At 37.2% G+C, this 20,373-nt stretch overlaps 1 protein-coding gene across 5 annotated transcripts in view; it reads left to right on the top strand.

Moving 5' to 3' along the window:
- The window catches only part of znf462 (zinc finger protein 462), a 53,828-nt gene that overhangs the window by 23,458 nt on the left and 9,997 nt on the right, over window positions 1–20,373 (top strand). For 4 of the 5 annotated variants that reach the window (XM_028462591.1, XM_028462592.1, XM_028462593.1 and 1 more), the window contains 5 exons: window positions 25–5,219; window positions 5,593–5,727; window positions 7,965–8,371; window positions 11,422–11,540; window positions 12,426–12,626. In XM_028462591.1, coding sequence (XP_028318392.1) covers window positions 25–5,219; window positions 5,593–5,727; window positions 7,965–8,371; window positions 11,422–11,540; window positions 12,426–12,626 — 6,057 coding nt within the window. The remainder of the gene's footprint in view (window positions 1–24; window positions 5,220–5,592; window positions 5,728–7,964; window positions 8,372–11,421; window positions 11,541–12,425; window positions 12,627–20,373) is intronic. The other variant, XM_028462594.1, reaches the window with a different exon arrangement.

Here is a 20,373-nt window from a genome sequence, read left to right as displayed (position 1 = left end):
TCTCCCATTTTCTTTTCTTTTTAGGTCCCAACTCAACTGGGAGTCCCAACCAAACTTCTGAAAAGCAGTTAGCTGAAACCAATATGCGATTTCATCAGTGCAAGTTCTGTGTCCGTTACTTTAGATCAAAGGCCTTTTTAAGAAATCATACAAAAAAAATGCATAACATGGAAGAAGAAGAAGAAGAAGATCCAAGTATCTCCACACAAGCAGCCAAACAACCCAGTTACACTGTTAAACTGCACAATGATAATTCAAAAGTATATTTCTGTCAGTATTGCACATACAAGTCTCCACGCAAAGCAAGGATACTTAAACACCAACAAATGTATCATAGTAAGGTTCCTTCACAAGGTCTGGACAAGCTTCCAGAATACACTGAGACAGAGGGAAAATCTGATTCAAGTGATGTACTGTCAAAGGGAATGTTTGCCTGTGAGTGGTGTGAATATGAAACTGACCAGAAAGACAGCTGGACAAGTCACGTGGTGAAGGAACACAGTGACAAGGTTAAGATAGTCACCTGCAATGCAGATCTGGAGGGGGAAGAAAATGCAAATTCACCAGACTCTCCCTCTTCCTGTCATAGTACCAGTGGCTCAAAAGGGACTTCTGCCGTTGTTAGTGGAAAGGAAGATTCATTTGGAAAAAACAAGGAAAAGTCATTATCTGAGCTCTCATCCGTTCATTTTCCTGAGATCAGTGCAATATCATCTAAAATGACGTTGTCTCAGAGGTTTGCTTCATCTAAGGCATCCAAAGTAGAAGAGATGGACATCGACTTATTGAATGAAGAAGAATCTCGGAGCAGCATAGACGATGATGACAACATGGAAGACTTAGGTGACATGGATGATCCCAACTATACTGGAACGTTATCTGCTGATGCCAAGCAATTACTTTCGGACGAAGACAACAAGTTGCTGGAAACTAAAGGGGTACCATTTAGAAAGTACATGAACAGATTCCAGTGTCCTTTTTGCTCCTTTCTCACCATGCACAGACGCAGTATCTCACGACACATTGAGAACATTCACCTCTCTGGCAAAGCTACAGTGTATAAATGTGATGCATGTCCATTTGTTTGCACTTCCGCTGTAAAACTAGACTCGCACAAACAGACACACAAGTCGTCAGATTCAGACACTTTGGACCTTACAAATGATAGTCCAGAGCCTCATAATGATGCAGCGACTGGCTCAGTTAATGGATCAAGTTGTAAAGTCAATGGCAAAAAGACAACCAGCACATCAAACGACACACAGAACCCTCATCGCTGCTCACTCTGCAACTTTTCCACCACCACTCTGAAAGGTTTAAGGGTCCACCAGCAGCATAAGCATTCCTACTGTGATGACCTAGATTCCACTACCTTTGAACCTCAGCTGACTGACCAGCCTGATTCTGAAGTGGAAGCTTCTCCAAACTTTGTGCAGAAAACCCAGACATCCATTTTGGGACTAGCCACCAAAAAGCCCAACGCAACAGGGAAAAGAGCCAGAAAGTCCATTAATGACTTGCCTTTGGATTTATCCTCAGTTAAAAAGAGGACTAGAATTGATGAGATTGCTAGTAACCTTCAAAGCAAGATAAGCCAAAGCCAGCAGGACACGATCATAAATCTGGATGATGTCGACGATGAAGATGTAGTCGAAAATTTGAGTGCAGAGGATAGTGGGAGCTATGATTTAGCAAATTCAGTCTTCGCTTACAGCACACACCATCTTACAAGGGAATTAGCAGCATCTCATGAGGGAAGCAGAATAGGGAAGCGGAAAAGCAATCCTAAAATAAAACCTAGAAATATTCCCATATCACTGACCCTCTCAGATGAAAGTGAAAATGTCTCTGTTGATGCTAATGATGGTTCTATTCAAGAAAACATTGAGTACTCAGAAGATCCTGGAGTTACACGTTTCTACTGCAAGCACTGTGATTACCACAACAAATCAGCTCGTAGCGTCAGCACACACTATCAGAGGATGCATCCTTACATCAAGTTCAGTTTTAAGTACATTCTGGACCCTGAAGACCAGAGTGCAGTCTTTCGCTGCTTGGAATGCTACATTGAGTACACAAATTACAACGATCTGCACCAACACTACATGGACCACCACCCCGAGGCCAGCAATGTGCTGAACTTTAATCAACCACATCTGTTGTACATGTGTCGTTTTTGTTCATACACAAGCCCCAATGTCAGGAGCCTCATGCCCCATTACCAAAGAATGCATCCTACAGTGAAAATCAACAACGCAATGATCTTCTCCAGCTATATTGTGGAGCAGTCCCAAAAAACAGGTGAATCACAGACCCTGAGGGAAATTCTGAACTCCGGTCCCAAAAATTTTAACTCACCCTCATCCACGCCAAGATCTTCAACCAGCCCGGTACTGAAAGCTGTTTCCAAGTCCCCTGAAGCTATTGTTGAACCAGAACCTCTTAAAGAAGCTATGGGTGGAAATGTTGTCATCTATGATTGTGACGTGTGTTCATTTGCTAGTCCCAACATGCACTCAGTACTGGTGCACTACCAGAAGAAACACCCAGAGCAAAAGGCATCCTATTTTCGCATCCAGAAAACCATGAAGGTTATTTCAGTGGATCAGTCTCAGCCGGTTGCTAACTCGTCATTTAGCCCCCCCATGTCTTCGTCCAGAAAGCAATCAAATGCTGTTCCGTATGGGTCAGATGAAGAAATGTTCTACTGTAAGCATTGTGTGTACAGCAACAGATCAGTTGTTGGTGTGTTGGTGCATTATCAAAAAAGACACCCGGAAGTGAAAGTGACAGCAAAATATATCAAACATGGCCCTCCTACTCCTGGTTTAATGAAACTTATGGATGAATTACAAATCGCAACTCCCAAACACTTTTTGAAGCAGTTTCAAAATAACGGGCACGATGGATCTAATAACTCAAGTCCGAAACCAGGCAGTGGTGAGAAAACTGAAGAGGAGCTGTTCTTTTGTCAGCACTGCGATTATGGAAATCGTACAGTAAAGGGAGTCCTGATTCACTACCAGAAAAAGCACAGGGAAACCAAGGCTAATGCCGACTTGGTGCGCCGTCACACTGCGGTCGTCAGGAGTCAACGTGAACGTGCACAGATGAGTCAGTCAAGTAGTGTGTCTTCTGCTGTGATCCCAGCTCAACCAGACCCAGAAAATGCCACACCTTTACGTGCCCTGAAGTGCAGACACTGTGTCTACACTTCGCCTTATGTCTATGCTCTAAAGAAACACCTAAAGAAAGAGCACCCCACTGTGAAAGCTACAGCAATGACTATTCTACACTGGGCTTATAAAGATGGTATTCTTGAGGCTGGCTACCATTGCGAGTGGTGCATTTATTCTCATGCTGAACCCCATGGCCTGTTGCTTCATTACCAAAGACGTCACCCTGAACATAATGTTGACTACGCATACATGGCTAGCAAGCTTTGGGCTGGACCTGAGACCACCCAGCAGGGGGGGAATTTGGAAACTAAACATTATAAATGTAAAGACTGTGCTTTTGAGGCCTGCACAATATGGGACATCACCAGTCACTATCAGGCAGTCCACCCATGGGCAATCAAAGAAGATGAATCTGTGCTTTTGGACATCATCAAAGGAAATGCCACTGCTGAGAAGACCCAGCAAAAAGTTGTTCAAGAACATGCACCTCTAAATTGCCAGTCAGCTGATGATGACGATGATGGAGCACTCATAATCGCTATCCCACCTCAAGATAGCAGTCCACTTCCACCCCACCCACGCTTGTCAATAACAAATAATACCTATCAATGCACTGTATGTCTGTCAGAGTACAACAGCCTCCATGGCCTACTCACACACTACGGCAAGAAGCACCCAGGTATGAAAGTAAAAGCTGCAGATTTTGCACAGGATGCTGACATTAACCCCAGTTCTGTTTATAAATGTCGTCACTGTCCTTATGTAAACTCCCGCATCCATGGTGTGTTAACCCATTACCAAAAAAGGCACCCATTAGTGAAAGTCACTGCAGAAGACTTTGCAGAGGATATTGAACAAATATCCGAACTACAAGAAGGCGATGACAAGTTTAAAACCCAAAGGCAAGGCTACGGTGCATACAGATGCAAAATGTGCCCTTACACACATGGGACATTGGAGAAACTCAAAATCCATTATGAGAAATACCACAACCAGTCGGCATCTGATATGTTCTGTCCTTCACTGACAAAATTTTCTTCCTGTAAAGAAACTGAGCCCGTAGCTGAATGCAGTGCTAGCAATTTATCAAGCACAGCAAAAGTCCAGGAGGTCGGAGAGTTGGACCTTGCCCTCTCTCAGTTACCCATCAATAAGTCAGAGAAACATGCTGTATTTAAGTGTCAGCTCTGCAAATATTTTTGCTCTACTCGAAAAGGCATTGCACGCCATTACCGTATCAAGCACAACAATGTCCGTGCCCAGCCAGAGGGTAAAAACAATGTCTTTAAATGTGCTTTGTGCGCATACACAAATCCCATACGTAAAGGCCTAGCAGCACATTACCAGAAGCGACACGATATTGACGCCTATTATACCCATTGTCTTGCAGCTTCCAAAACTTTAAGTGACAAACCGAATAAGATCACAGCTGCCCCACCACCTGAAGAAGCTGGTGCAAGAATGAGTGAAGAGCTGCGCTTGGCTATAGAAAGTAGAAAATGTTCTCTCTGTGAATTCCAGGCCTTCAGCAGAAAGAGTATTGTCTCGCACTACATTAAACGCCACCCTGGTGTCTTCCCAAAAAAGCAGCATGCTAGTAAGCTCGGTCGCTACTTTACTGTTATTTATGCCAAAGAAACCGAGAATGCCGACGATGCATTGGCAGAGGATGAAAAAGAAGTGCTGGAGGTTCCTCTTGAACCCGATCAGGACAGTGATGTTGAATATCTGCCTTTTAAGTGTCTCAAATGCTTCCGGTTGTCCTTTAGCACAAGGGAGCTGCTCTCATTGCACTACAGTGACCACCACAACAATGACTTGATAAGGGATTTTATGGTATCACCTAGTCCTGAAAATGAAGATTCTGAACTATACCAGTGCTCTCATTGTGAACTGAGGTTCCTGGATCTTCCTGTTCTTGCCCAACATCTATTGAATCACAATGAAGAGTTTCAGAAGAGGGCAATGAGGTTGGAGCAAAAAAATCTGCTTCTTCGCAAAGAGAAAGATCCTGGACTACAGGAGACAAAACATGACAAGGTAAGAAAATATAAAATTAAAAAATTTACATTGAAAATACATCTTTTTTTTAACCAATTTACTGTTCTTCTGAACATAGAGGTTGCAGTACTTCTTTTTTCTAAAGTTTGTTATCTAACAAAAAAGAACAGTCACTGTTACATTTCTGATCTTGAATTGAGATTTATTTATTTATCTGAGTGTGCTAAAATTGGGCTTTGGTTCATAATAGATTTACTCTGTTCTGATGAACAAAAGAAAATGTAAACATTAAAATAGTGGCTTCTGACACTTGAAAACACAAGTTCTTGTTTATTTTGGGAAAGAAAATCCTTTGAAAAAACAAATAATAAAATATCAAATTTGTTTTTGTTTTTTTTTATTCTTTGATCAGGAGAGTCTCCTCAATAAAGCTCCGGTTGGCTTTAGATGTAATTTCTGTGTAGAAATGCATTCATCCCTCCGAGCTATCTGCAACCATCTGAGAAAACATGTCCAATATGGTGAAGCCAAGGAAGGTCATGTCAAGGTGAGAAAATGTGTGCTTAAATAAAGTGCTTAAAAGCTTAGGGTAATATTTAATTACTGGCTTGATTCATGTCACTCTACTGTAGCTAATATGAAATGCAAGAATATTATATTTTTCTGAAAAACTTTAAATGTGAGGTGGCAACAGTACCAAATATTTTTTTTTTACGTATTTCCTCAAACAAAAAAATAAATACCATTAGTCATGGTATTAGTCTTGCATTGATGTTGCTCAATAGCTTAGGTAACACCAAATAAATCCGACCAAAGTAGTTCATTTTAGGAGTTATACAATACATTGGTAAAAGCAGAGGCATCTCTCCATTTTGTTTATTGCCTTCCAAGGCCTTTGGGTAGACAATCTTTTCTCTACTCTCCTGTACAGTGGCATGTTAAACTATAAAATGTTAGTATCTGCCAGTATGGGGAACTAGTAGAAGGATTCAACACTTCACCCATATTGAGGCATGGTTCATCAATAAGTCTTGCACCATTCACCGTTTTTTTAGGGCTTGCTACATCCTACTTCTGGGTACAACTTCCTATAATGAATACATAAAATATGTATGTTATAAAATATTTGTTAGATCCAAATATATTTCTCAACTCTCTCAGGTAATTCACTCTCAGATCTGCATTGTCTGCTTTGAGACTTTCACAACAAGAGCCCTGAAACAACAGATAACTCCGGTTTACTGTTATGAAATGATAATATACCGTGTATTGGTTAAAACTACAACTAACTTATCTTATAATGCACTTCATATTCACTCACTAACTAGCAATTCCATAATCGTATCCCCAACAGTGTCTCCAAAGTTACTGAACAAAATTATGATGACTGGCTTGTTATTATATTAGATTAAATATGAGCAAGCACAAGGTTTGACAGAGAGGAAACACTTCCTTTTATCAGGAAGAAACCTCCAGCAAAACCAGACTCAGCCATGGAAGCCATCTGCCTCGACCACTTCTGGTCAGTGGACAGGAAGGCAAGAAAAAAACACAGAGCATGATAGAGGGGTGATATCCGTTTTTTATGATATTTTTATGAAGGCACACATTTGAACATGTGCCAGTCAGAACCAAGAGTTTAGAGGTATGATGGATGTTCAGGAAGTACAAAGACAAATAATCCAACTAAATGGTTCTTTAGAGATGTTTAGACTTCATAAAGTTATTGGGTTTGGGGTGAGTGTAAAACTAGACTATTCGTAGACATTAGGTGCTAAAGGGCCCCAAATGGTTTTCTCAGTCTCCAAATATTTTAGCTTGAAGGAGTTGAACCTTGAGAGTGAAAAACACTAGGACAGTACATAAAGTTTATCATCAACTTCATAAAGTTTTGAACAGTGTGCCGACCAATTGCATGCTGATGCATGTACAGAGTATAGGCTGGCTTGTGTGTAAAAGACTGTCAGTTGAAATAAGCACCTTGTTATTCAGACACTAGTCTGACTACAAAACATCAGTTCAGTAGCCTAATGTTTTGGTACAGCAGATTAGGTTACCAGACCCCCAACTGTTTGGTGTTGGGTGTTGAAACCCTTTGATCCATCGCTTCCAGCTAAACTAAATGTATAGTTTGGGGATGGGGCAACTTGCCCCTCTGACAGCTGGATAAAGTGATGACTTACAGTTCATCCGAGCAAAGTTCAGCCAGTAGATGCCAGGTATTTTATACAGCTCCACGAAGTGCAGGGTCAGGTCCTGCCTCAGAAGAATAAGTCAACTTAAGGAAATAAAACCGTCATGAAGATTGTTTGTCAGTTTTTAATGACTGCAGCCTACGCTCCAAAAGATGAAGTGAGAAATTTGAGAAGTTTGGCCTTTGTGGTTGGGTGTGAGTTAATGTACAGCAATAACGCATCCCTCACATATTCAAACAATAATGAATTTGGCTAAGTTTCTTAGTTATAAGTTTGGGGCTTTTTCAAGGTAATTCATTGTCATGAAAATTAATTTAGCTGTAATTAAAGCTAATAAGGCGGAAGTGGCCTATGTACCTTTTTCTTTGGTGCAACACTGTGGTTATAACTCTTATTTAGTTATAATTTTGCTGTAAACTATATTGAAATTGTGGTAGCAGAACTAGAAATTTGACACTGTCTACATATCGGTTTTGTTAAGCATCATACGCTACAGGTGCCAGACTCAGTTTTCTTAAATAAACAGTGATTGTCTTTCTACTGTTCCAAAGTCACTGATCACCTGAGATTTCTCATCTTTGTTTTGTAGCTGGAAACCAGTGAGATTCCCCTGACCCCGCCATCAGAGAGCCTTGCCAATGGCAACCTGGAAGAGGATGAAGCTGATAGCCTCGAGGGGAACGTAGCTACAACAATTGAGCCACCGTTTCCCACAGTTTCTGGAGTCGTGAGCGTTGCCATGGAGACCTCAGATACTGAAGCGGAAGTCAATGAAGGAAGTGCAGCAGCTCTGGTGGCAGCTGCCCAGGCAGTTGTGTCGGATGGCCAGCTCAACCTGGCAACAAGGGGTCACCCGTGTGCACTGTGCGACCGAGTCTTCATGTCCATGCAGGGACTACGGTCCCACGAGAGGAGCCACTCAGCCATGGCAATGTTCACCAAGGAGGACAAATACAGCTGCCAGTACTGCCAGTTTGTCTCACCATTCAGACATAAGTAAGTGCACAGTTGCCTAATCAAGCTTCTAATGAACCTACACAGTGTTATCCATCTCTGTCCTGAGTCAGGAACAAGAGAATACACTTGTTGTAAAGTGGCCAAAAATTACAGAATCAGTCCTGTGTTTACACCAATGTTTCAAAAGTGAGAATAACTAACAACAGTGATTTTGTTTTTGTGTGTATTTTACTGTCATTTTGTGTTCACTTTGGGGGCCGCCAGTCGCACATCTGCACTAGACGCTGGAAAAATTGACCTTAACCCTACGTAGTTGATGTGGCATTTTTTTCCCCCCAATTGTGTTTACTGTGAAGTCTGTCTTAAATTTAATTTCACATGGCAGTAAAAAGTTTGGAATTTAGTTTGACTGAAGCTGTAGGAACCCTGTACATAAAAACACCCTCGACCTTCTCACTGAAAATGTTTCTTATTGACTATTTTTACTCATTTAAGCTAATATAAAAGATTCAATAAAATATAGGTATTTTATGCAGGATTATTGAAATTTTAGAATATCTAGGCATGCATCATTTGTGCATAATTTCATTGAGGAACAAACTTTTCAGGCCAAGCATTTCGTTGGCGTACAACTCCTATAGTTAGTCTACAGCAGGGGTTCCTACCTCATATGCATTAGGTCTACTAGAAGTACTCATAGACTAAGCAGCCTACTCGTAGACTAAACAGCCTACTAGTACAACTACTGTAATTTTAAGTGTACTAGTCGTATTGGTAAACAAAATATTGTTTCACTAGTAAAGGTTTTGGCAGACTCATGTTGGGTGTGGGATACATATGTATGTGTATATACGTATATATGCATATGTGTGTATCCATAAAATGAAGAGTCCGTCCTTAAGACTGCTCTACTGTAAAGTGCCTTGAGATACCATTGGTTATGATTTGGCGCTATACAAATAAAGATTGATTGATTGATGATTGATTGATTGATTGACTAGTTCACCAGTAGACTTTACTAATAAAGCTAAATTCTTCACTAGTTGACAACTTTGTGTAACTTGTAGCAATAGTAAAGCTTTGAGTTTTTACTAGTAACGTGTTAAGTTTACTAGTCTACTACACTTTTTGCTTCACTAGCAAAATGCACTCATGCACTAGTAAATCAAAGTTGAGTAAATGTTCTGGTAGAGCTATATGACAAGATGATTTTGATTTTCTAGTAGGGTCTACTCGCACACTAATGCACCAAAAACGTTTTTTTTTTGTTCACTAGTACACTTAGAATATCTCATTCATAGTACTAGTAGACTGTTTTTATTCTATTAATACTACTAGTGAAGCCAAATGATTCACTAGTTGTGCTAGTAGACTTAATGTAGATGAAGTGGGAGGGATTGTCATTTCAATCCAGGACCATGATTGGTTGAAATGCTTTCAAAAGCCAATGGTAAGCCTGAATTTCCCTGCTCCCTTATTTGCATAAGATGCTTACTAGTGACTAGGAATCGACCGATATGGATTTTTTTAGGGCCGATGCAGATACAGTTTTTTTTCCATCAACCTTAGCCGATTCTTGAGCCGATATTTGGAGCCAATACTACTTTTGCTCCCTCAATTAACAAAGGTGAACATTTAACAAATATTAATAACAGGTGATGTAGAACAAGAACAAGTTAAAAAAAAATTAAAAAATATTAAAAACAGGTGATGTAGAACAAGTAAAAAGAGTTAACAAATATTAAAAACAGGTGATGTAGAACAAGTAAAAAGAATTAACAAATATTAAAAACAGGTGATGTAGAACAAGTAAAAAAAAAACAAATATTAAAAACGGGTGATGTAGAACAAGTAAAAAAAATTAACAAATATTAAAAACTGGTGATGAAGAACAAGTTAAAATTTTTTTACAAATATTAAAAACAGGTGATGTAGAACAAGAAATAAAAAATATTTCTGCTCTCTGTAAATAATGCGGATCGGCGACCGCAGCAGCCCGCATCGGCCGATGCCGATGCATGTAAAAAACGCAAAAATCGGCCAATCATGTCGGCTGGCCGATATGATCGGTCTATCACTACTAGTCATTCGTGCTACCGGTGTACTAGAAAACCAAAATTAAATATGTACTCCAAAATTGAGCGCAATTAGAGCTTACCTATGGTTGATGTCACTGATGTCAAATTTCTGCTCAAACATCTTTCCATACATGTCAACTTCAGCAGGTTAAGAGAACAACCAGTCAACGACATTATGTATTTTTCCCTGTTCGCTAGTGCTGAATTATGCATTATCCAGCAAACATTGACGTTGATGCAACAGTTTGTCATTTCACTATACACCAGTTACCCTTATTGGTGATTCTAAAGGCCTCGAGGCATATATTGTTTGACCTTGGGTGGTAACACATGATAGGTATCTGTTGATTGGATGAATTAGAATTTAGAAGCACTTCCCACATCCAGCAGCAGGTCATTTTACACCATATTATATTCACACCCACATGATTCCTTTAAATGTTCAATCTCCTCCAAGATTTCCAGACTCCTTGGAGAGTAAGCTAAACATTACAGCAATGTGATTTGTTTTATCTGTGGCAGAGATACAGAATGAGATGGAAAGAGAGAGTCTTCATTTGCTCTGAGCTCCCAGGTGTAATCCGTCTGTACTGTATGTGCCGTGACCCAGAAAGAAGCCGCATTCCCATGCCACCCTAGTAGGCTGGCATTAAAAACACAGCTACCGTCCCCGCAGGCACTTACACACTCATTCTCACCAGGGGATTGTGGGGTAGAGAGTTCACCCCAGGGCTCCTCGTTCTCTAGTCGTTGGAAATGTGAGGCTATTGTTTGTAAGGCAAACACAATTGAGTGCTTTAGATGCTGCTGGAAAAACTGTGCTGTTGAACTTTTCAAAGTGCATGTCGAAGAGGAAAGCTCTCCTGTGCTCTGCTTCTTTTCTCGCTTTTTTTTTTTTTTTTTATCTTTAACTGCCATTTTTGTACTTTCCGTTTTCAAATTTGTATTCATCGAACAGCCTTTTGTTTTACCTTTGGATTAATTCTCATACCTGCTATCTCTTATCTCCAGCCTGGACAGACACGTGCAGTCCCACCACGGGCACCACAAGCCCTTCAGGTGCAAGCTGTGCCCCTTTAAATCGGCCTATGTGAGTCGTTTGAAGAGCCACCTGCACAAGGCGCACACAGGTAACAGCAACACACGCACATACATTAACTTACATTGACAATAATTGTCACAATTACTGATCAAAACCGTATTTTATTTGGTACTTAAATTCTTACTATTGGAATTGCTTTCGTGGATACTTTGTAGGACATTTTTGCACATTTACTTTAGACAATAATTGGCATATCAATAACTATAAACTATTACTTTTTATTTATTAGTCTTAGGCATGCAGATTTTTTTAGAGTTGGTACCTAAGTAACGCTTTTAGTTCATCATCTGACTTATGTATCAAAATCTGAACACGTTATAATAATAATAATACACTTTATTAAAAAACTCAATGACACTGTCATTAGTTTCAAAAAAGAAACAAATAACAACAAAGGTAAATACATAACAATCATAAGTTAAAAGGTAGTTTAAAAAGGTATAGATGGTTTTTCTGTGCCATATGTGGCAGTTTTTAAGAAATAAAAGCAAAACTCCTGACTTACACACTATGAAATTCTATTTATTTTCTATAGGGATACATCAAGGTTGTGGTGCTTTAAAAGAGAAAAAAAACAAGATTCATACTGTTAAAAGTGAAACAGATGAATCGACATTAAGAAGCAAAAAACAATAAAGTGAAACAAAATAACAGATTTATGTATTTATATTTAAAACAATCAAATAAAATGCGCTGGTAATATGTATTTATTTATAAGAGAGACAATAAACATTCATGAAAATTTAAGTAACTATGTGAGAATTTTCATCTCTAGTCCCTTGGCAGGTTGATGTAAAACTGTATAGACATACAAATATTCAAAAACATTAATGCAGTCATACAAATACTCTTAAAAATATTTATCTTGTGTCCTTTGTAAATCTTACTAAATACTAACTTATTGTCCCCTCAGGTGAGCAGCACATGTACAAGTGCTTGTCATGTCCCTTTACTTCCATGACCATCAGCCAGCTGAAGGAGCACTCACTGAGCGACCACAGCGAGGTTCTGACTCTCTCCAAGCTCCGAGCTGCTACCCAGGCTGCTCATCCCACCCTCAAGCCCTCCTCCAGACTGACCTCTAACACAGAGCAACCGTCCTCCCCCCCTGATGGTAGGACATTATGTACACTAGTTCTTTTAGTCATTTTCTACAAAAACATATTCAGAAAACTGTTTTTATTACACAGGAGCAGCTACATGCTTACCAATACATAAACAGGACAAACCTGTACAGTAGCATTGCCAGATTGGTAGTTTAGTTCTCCATTGGGAAATCAAAAACAGAATGAGCAGGAAATAGCACGTTGTATCTGGCAACACGGCCCAAAATACAGACTGGATTTCTTTAAATGTTATTAGCTTGACCTGACACTTTAGTGTCAAAGTCAAGGTCCAGGGGACGAAACCAGCCCTTTTGCTCTCAACTGGTTTCACCCTGGGACCCACATTTTGCGACGGGAATTAATTCGCGACCCACTTTTCTTTTTTTTTTTTTTATTTTAGAATTCTTCAGACAAGTTTTGTTTTTCAAAAATAGCTGTTGAAAACACACATACATAATCTTTTTTAAAAACATAAATCTATATATTTTTGAGTATAACATGCGTTTCACAGCAAAGTTTCTTTCAAAATAAAAGACAAGTCCAACATGAGAGACATTAATTTTTTTTTATTTATTTTTGACCAGCTGTCCGCGACCCACCTAGCACTAGTCCGCGACCCACTTTTGGGTCCCGACCCACCAGTTGAGAATGACTGCTTTAGTGCATCCAATTGGGACCGCAGGAGAAAGTAAAATTGACAGAGAAAACATTTCTCATTGTGTAAATTACCAAAAACTTCACTTGTGGATCTCACAGTTTTACTGTGCCCTATTTTTTCTTTAAAAAATCTTTGAACTTCCTCACAAACAATTCCACAAAATTCCCCTAAAGATTGCACAAAATATGTTCACAACTGCGCAGTATAAAAAATGCATTATTTTACTTTTTGCAAGAATAAAGCATGCATTGCTGTCTTAGAATAAATACATATTTCACTGCACGTAGCTTTAACCTTTGACACAGATGGATAAATAAATTTAGAAACGTACACAAAAATTGGTCTCAAAATCAAGGAATTTAGAATTGAAGATCCTGCAGGGAATCCAATCTGTCATTTATTGCATGGATGGAGATATCATTTACACGTGGAAGTGAAAACTGGGGCGCAGTAATGTGGAAACGCACCCTAAAATCTGCGACCCACTAGATATCAAACTACTCAGTATTTTGCCCCTGAGTGAAAATGAGTTTACTTTAAGTCTTCACTTTAACATCTCGAAATAATTACATTATTTAAATGAATTAAAGATTGTCTCATCTTGAGTGTTGATGTTATATTCATGATCACAAAATGTATCTAGTAAACCAGTATTTCTCAAATGGAGGTACTAACCCTAGGCGTACGCGATGGCACTACAGGGAGAGAGGAAAATTAACAAATAAAAGCATTAAAAATATGGGATTTTATAATGTTTATCTTTAGTTAAAACTGATAATCATACAAAATATTACCAGGAACTCCCAAAATGACAACAAAAACACACGAAGTAAGAGAAAAATATACAGAATAATAAAAAGAACTGACAAACAACAACAAAATACACAAAAGTAAACCAAAAAGACAGACATAATAAGATAGAAAAATACATATTGCTAGCACCACACACAACAACAACAACAAGACACACTAAATGAGACAAAAATACACAAAAATAACAGAGAAACATACAAAACGACATACTGTAAGAAACAACCAAACGACACCAAAAACACGCACGCTGAGAAATAAAAATTCACATAATACCACACACAAATGACAACAAAAATACACAAAATAAGAGAAAAATGTACTGAATAATTAAAAAAAAACAGACAAACAACAGCAAAATACACAAAAGTGAACCAAAAAGACACACATACTGTAATAAGATAGAAAAATACATAATATTACCTGCAATACACAAAACCACAACAAAGACGAAATGAGAGGAAAACACAAAAATAACAGGGAAACATACAAAACGACATAAGAAACACCCAAAGACACCAAAAACACGCACACTGAGAAATAATAATTCACATAATACCACACACAAATGACAACAAACACATACAAAGTAAGAGAAAAATATACTGAATAATAAAAAGAACAGACACCTGAAACACACAAAATGATGATTAGAAAAATGTAGAAATAAATCTAAGCCTAAATACTGTTTTATTCCACTTAATTACAAAATGAGATTCTTTATCACTCATTCATTCCATCATTTTGCTCCATAGTTGTTTTTTCACAGAATTTTGAGTAAAATGTTGTAATTGGACAAAGGGGGTACTTTTGAGAACCCCTATACTGTAGTAGACATAAGCCTTGTTGCTATAATTTGGCGTCACATTCTTGGTGGTTTTTTTTGGAGCTTTGGGCGGCAGCTTTAGCTCACTTCTTGGAAGCAGCTGTCACCTTGCTGCTGGAGCTGTGGAATCTTCCCTTCAGCTCATGCACGGCAGCATTCCTCATTGCACCATCATCCACCACTGTCAGCTCAGCTGTGCCCCACCGGGACAAATGAAGCATTGAGGAAGAACAGAGTTGACATTTAGTGTCTCACTGTGGCCAACGAGCTACCTTCAGTGGAATGTTTGAGATGTAGACGGGGGGTGGTGGTAGCATTTTTCACTCTGTGTGTGTGTGTGTGTGTGTGTGTTCTGTAATAACGCTACTTTGATAGCCACTTAATAGCTGTGATTTTTACTTAGTGTCCGGAGCCCCTGCACATCATCCATCCAAGAAATCCATTTTTTTGTTTTACCTTCAGCTAACATGCTATAGTAAAAGTAGGGCTTGGACTTTAACGCGTTAATTACGATCTATTAATTACAGAAATATTATTATGGATGTCCCGGTACAACTTTTTCATTTCCGATATGATACCGATATTGCAGCCTTGCGTATCGGCCGATAACGATATTGATCCGATATCAGCATGAATCATACATACTTTTATCATTTTTTATTTATTTATTTTCTTAAATTAAGAAAATAATAATTACCTATTTTGTAGTGTGGAATTTTTAAAAAAATAAATAAAATAAATAAAAAGTGATGTTACTCAGAGAACAATAGTCAGCAACAGTAGGTATGAGGAAAAACTGACCCATTTATTATTAAGCAATTGGTTACATTCATTTTAACCTTCAACATAATATCTACAGCATTTTACAATTGAATAAAATAAATTTTAAAAAAAATGAATTGGGGGTATAAAAAAAAGAAAAAACATTTGGAAATTTGAGTCCGATATTTGTTTTCAGGCTGATATCGGACCAATATCCGATATCAATATCGGATCGGGACACCCCTAAAAATAATGCACTTAAAAAAAAGACTACAATACAAGATGTTGATTTTGGTTTAGAAAAACACCGGATGGAAAACAAAATCCCAGTTATGTGCAAATTGTAATAATTTTCTATTATTTGGAGATTGGCAAAATTACACATCAATATTCATCCCTAATGGTCAAAACCAGGGTTGGGGTTAATTACATTTTTTAAATTACAATTACGTTTTCAATTAATCACGTTCAATTACAACTCAATTACGATTACTTTGACAATATTTCTTTTTTCCAGTTACAGTTATAACTCAATTACTAAAGTTCAATTACAGTTAATCACAATTACTGAGCCTTTAATAAAAATTTTGGTCAGTTTTGACCCATGTCTTAAATAAGCTGTAAAATACACTAAAAATATGATCAATCATCTAATTTTTTTTTCATCTCTTGGTTCCCTTGTTAGCCTTCCTAATCAATGAAAATATTGGTATCAGAATTTTTGGTGTGTACTTCTGAGCCTTTCTTGTGTCTGTATATCCCTCGATTTTTTTTATATGGTAAAATAATCCTCAACAGATAAACTTGAAATGAAACATATTTTAAGAAATGTTACCAAAGTAGGTGTAAGCCATAGAACTATAACATGGTTCCCAGTTTTTCTGTTTAACTACATAGTAAATGGCAGTTTTTGTAGAATTCCCATATCAATTACAATTAGTCAATTTTATGAACTTAATTACGATTACAACAGCAACATATTTTTTTTTCAATTATGATTGCAATTATAATTACATCATAGTTGTAGTGAATTATCAATTGCGTGATTACAATTATAATTGACCCCAACCCTGGTCAAACTAAAGGTTGCCGCAGCCCTTTATAAAGCCACTTTGTTATATATCAATCCATTTGATCTGCCACAATAATGTAATTGAAATTAAAATACATCAAGTTGAGGGCTTTTTTAAAGCAATTTTTAGGTAAGAAAAAATAAATAAATCTGTTTACATGTGTACAGTATATATATTTATATATACTTTTATTTGCATTCATTATTATTTTTAATTTTAATATTTTTAACTTATACATAAGCATTTGGCACCTTATCATTCATTTGCACCTTGTTATTCAGTTTACCTTACAACCTCCTTGTTTTCTGCATGTGTGTATAATTATTATAAATATTATATTGTTTTTAATATCAGATTCGATGAAACTTTATTGATCCCCCAATGGGGGAAATTTAGATGTTGCAGCAGCTCCAAAAAACAGGGAAACAGGAAATAACAGCATCAAACAATATTTAAATAAAGGAAGAAAAACTACAATAGAATTAAATAATACAAGGCATAAACACTATGTAGGAAATAAGAAACAGGAAATATAACAGTATCGAACAATAATTAAATAAAGGAAGAAAAAATACAATAGAATTAAATAATACAAGGCATAAGCACAATGTCCACTTTCACTAGTAAAAACATAAACACTATGTACAGTATATGCCACTCTTGGCCTTTCTAATTACCCCTCGGGGATAAATACAGTTTCTGATTACTGATTCTGAGATTTAAAAAAAAAGATTAATTAGATCAATTAATTACAGAGCATAATTAATTAATCAATAAACAGCATATTAAGGTAGGCTAGCCAGGACATTGTCCCGTACAAGAAACAACAAACAAAAACAGGCATAACGGCTCACCCCACTCTAAACAGGACTAACAATGTGACAACCAGCAGTAGCAAAAGTGTGTAGATGCAATCACTGGAGGGAAACCACTGAAGAGCACACAGAAGCTCAAGTGGGTGGGGCACACAGAAGCTCATGTGGGCGGGGCATCACCAAACCAGCAGGAAGGAGAAGAAAGCAGGACTCGGGGCCACACCCGCACTGATCAGAGGAACCTGGAAGCATGAGGACAATAGCTGGAAAGATCACACACAAAAGAAAAGAGTGCACTTCGAAACACAGGCTAGCTTGCTTAGCAGCTAAATGCTACACACTGCAGCTTTATCTGCGTCATCTTTACCAAATGAAGCTGCTGTAAAGCTGTGTAAGAATGTAGAGTCTACATTTCTGTATCTAGAGCAGTCTTTTTAAACTGCGGGGTTGTAACCCCATCTGGGGTGGCCAAAAAAACAAACAATTACTGATTAAAAATATGTTATACAATTTTAAATTTGTATTCTTTTTCAAATTAAAACACAAAACTTTCACTTCCTAAAATGTAAATCTAGTTCAAATAAAATGTAGTTTAAAAAAAAGAGAAAAAGAAAAATAATTAAAATGCAGCATAAAATATCTGAGCTGACACGTACATCTTGTCACTTTTTGCACTAATCCTAACTACTCTGTATTTGTTTCGGGTCGCCAGAAATTAGTGATATTAAAATGAAAACTGAAAATTAAATACAAATAAATAAATATCAGCGGGGAAAAAACACAAAAGTTAGAATATAAGTACAACATTAACTAAATGAATGCAAAAATAAAAAAAACAGTCTAAAAATCAAATATGGATTGATAAATAAAAGTGGAAATATTTTATTTTTTTTTAACTTTTATTAATATCATGTATTTTTTATACATATAAAATAATTTTTACTTCTGTTTTGTTTGTTTTTATTTTTACTTTTATTATTTTATTAATTTTTTTTATTTATTTTTTGGCAGATTTGGGTTGCAACAAAATATGTATGTTAAATGAAGGGAGTGTCCTAAAAGTAAAAATTAAAAACAAAACAAAAATAAAAAAAAATATTTTATGTATGGATAAAATAAATGATTAAATGAATAAAAGTTAAAAAAAAATTATATTTGTACTTTATTTTCTATTTCCACTTTTATTTATGAATCTATCTTTATTTTTCAACAATATTTGTTTATTTGTATTTTTGACGTTTATATTTGTTTATTTTTATTTCATTTTCAATTTTATTTTTTGTTATTTTTTTTAACATTTATTTGGTTATTCATTTATTCTTAATTGTGGCCGGTTTGGTCTTCCATAGGATCGACCCTCCTTTTAAAAATTATTTTAGACACTTTGGTCAATCAACACATCTGAATGAGACACATGGCCTGCTCTCTTTCTGCTGTCTGATCCCTTCTGCACAGAGTAGATATTAAAAGCATGAATCAACTGTTTCACTCTTTGATTCATATGCATTCCTCTCTCTCCCTCCAACAAAAGCCAGAAATTGCATCTTAAGAATCGTCTAAAGTTTAGTTTTAAATGAGATTTTTTCCGCCTCCCTTCTGTCCTCCGTGTGCTGAATGAAGCATTTTTCACATGGATGGATAGATATTCTATTAGTGTCACTGTGGTTTATTTATTGATGCGTTGGAGCCTCAAAGTAGGACGAGAATATGATGCTTTCTCACTGATATCATAGACTCCTGAAAGTTGGGGGATGAGAAAGGAGAGTGGGACAAATGATAACTGTCAGGCTTACGCTGGAGTGTGCGCGCGGACGGCAGGAAGCTGTTTAATGTAAGCACATCTGAACTTCCCTTACCCCGAGAGAGACATGAGTTAAATGCTCTCCGATGATGGCCTTTTATTAAAAATGATGTGTGTGCTACGCAGCCTTAGAGAGCGTTTGATGATTAATGTATCGTTGGATTTATCCATCAGTCTGTGTAAAGGGAAAACTCTTCTCATGCACACATCCAAATACAAAGAGTGTCGTCACTTGTGAACATGACAAGGTTGGAGGTGGAAAATGGGCACGTTGGGTTGATTATTTTTTTCTTTTAAAAGCTGAGTCATCAGATTTTAGCATATTTTTTACGTAGTGGCTATCCGTGCGGTTGCCGTATCAATATACCAACATTCTATCCATACTCAGCGCCCCTCATTGGCCAGTTTAGGTCACGTGACTAAGCCTAAACCTAACCCTAACCCTAAAAATTGTTGCGATAGAGGGTTATGACCTAAACCTAAACCTAACCCTAAGACGCTACGTACGTGAACTTTGGTAAACGTACCAATAGCACCGGGGGTCGTCCATACGGCAACCGTACGAATAGACACTTTCTATTTTTTAAGCAGTGTTAATTCTTTTGACTCGTCATAGTTTTCGTTGACTATATTTTTTTCAAAAATAAAAAAAAAATACACGTGAACGAAAACTCTATCAAAATAAATAATATTTATGTTAGCCAAAAAAAACAAAACTATATTGTTCAAATTGGACAAAATTCATTCAGAACTACATTTCTTTTTTTTTTTTTTTTAAAGGTATCCAATCAAAACTATGTTTGTTGTGAAGAAGGCGGGGCATGCCTGTAAGTGATCCAATAGGAAGTAAACTGTTCATATGGTCTCATGCATTGATCACATAAAATCTACCAGTGTGTATTTACACACATTATCGTAATATCATCCCATATCAGGTTGATTAATGGTAATTCAATCTTTTTTTAAATGCATAAACTTACACAAACTATTTTTTTGTCCCTTATATCTGT

Source organism: Gouania willdenowi, chromosome 12 (genome assembly GCF_900634775.1).
Source record: "Gouania willdenowi chromosome 12, fGouWil2.1, whole genome shotgun sequence".
NCBI lineage: Eukaryota > Metazoa > Chordata > Actinopteri > Blenniiformes > Gobiesocidae > Gouania > Gouania willdenowi.
Note: the sequence above shows the minus strand (reverse complement) of the source record. Positions and strands in the feature narration are given on the sequence as shown.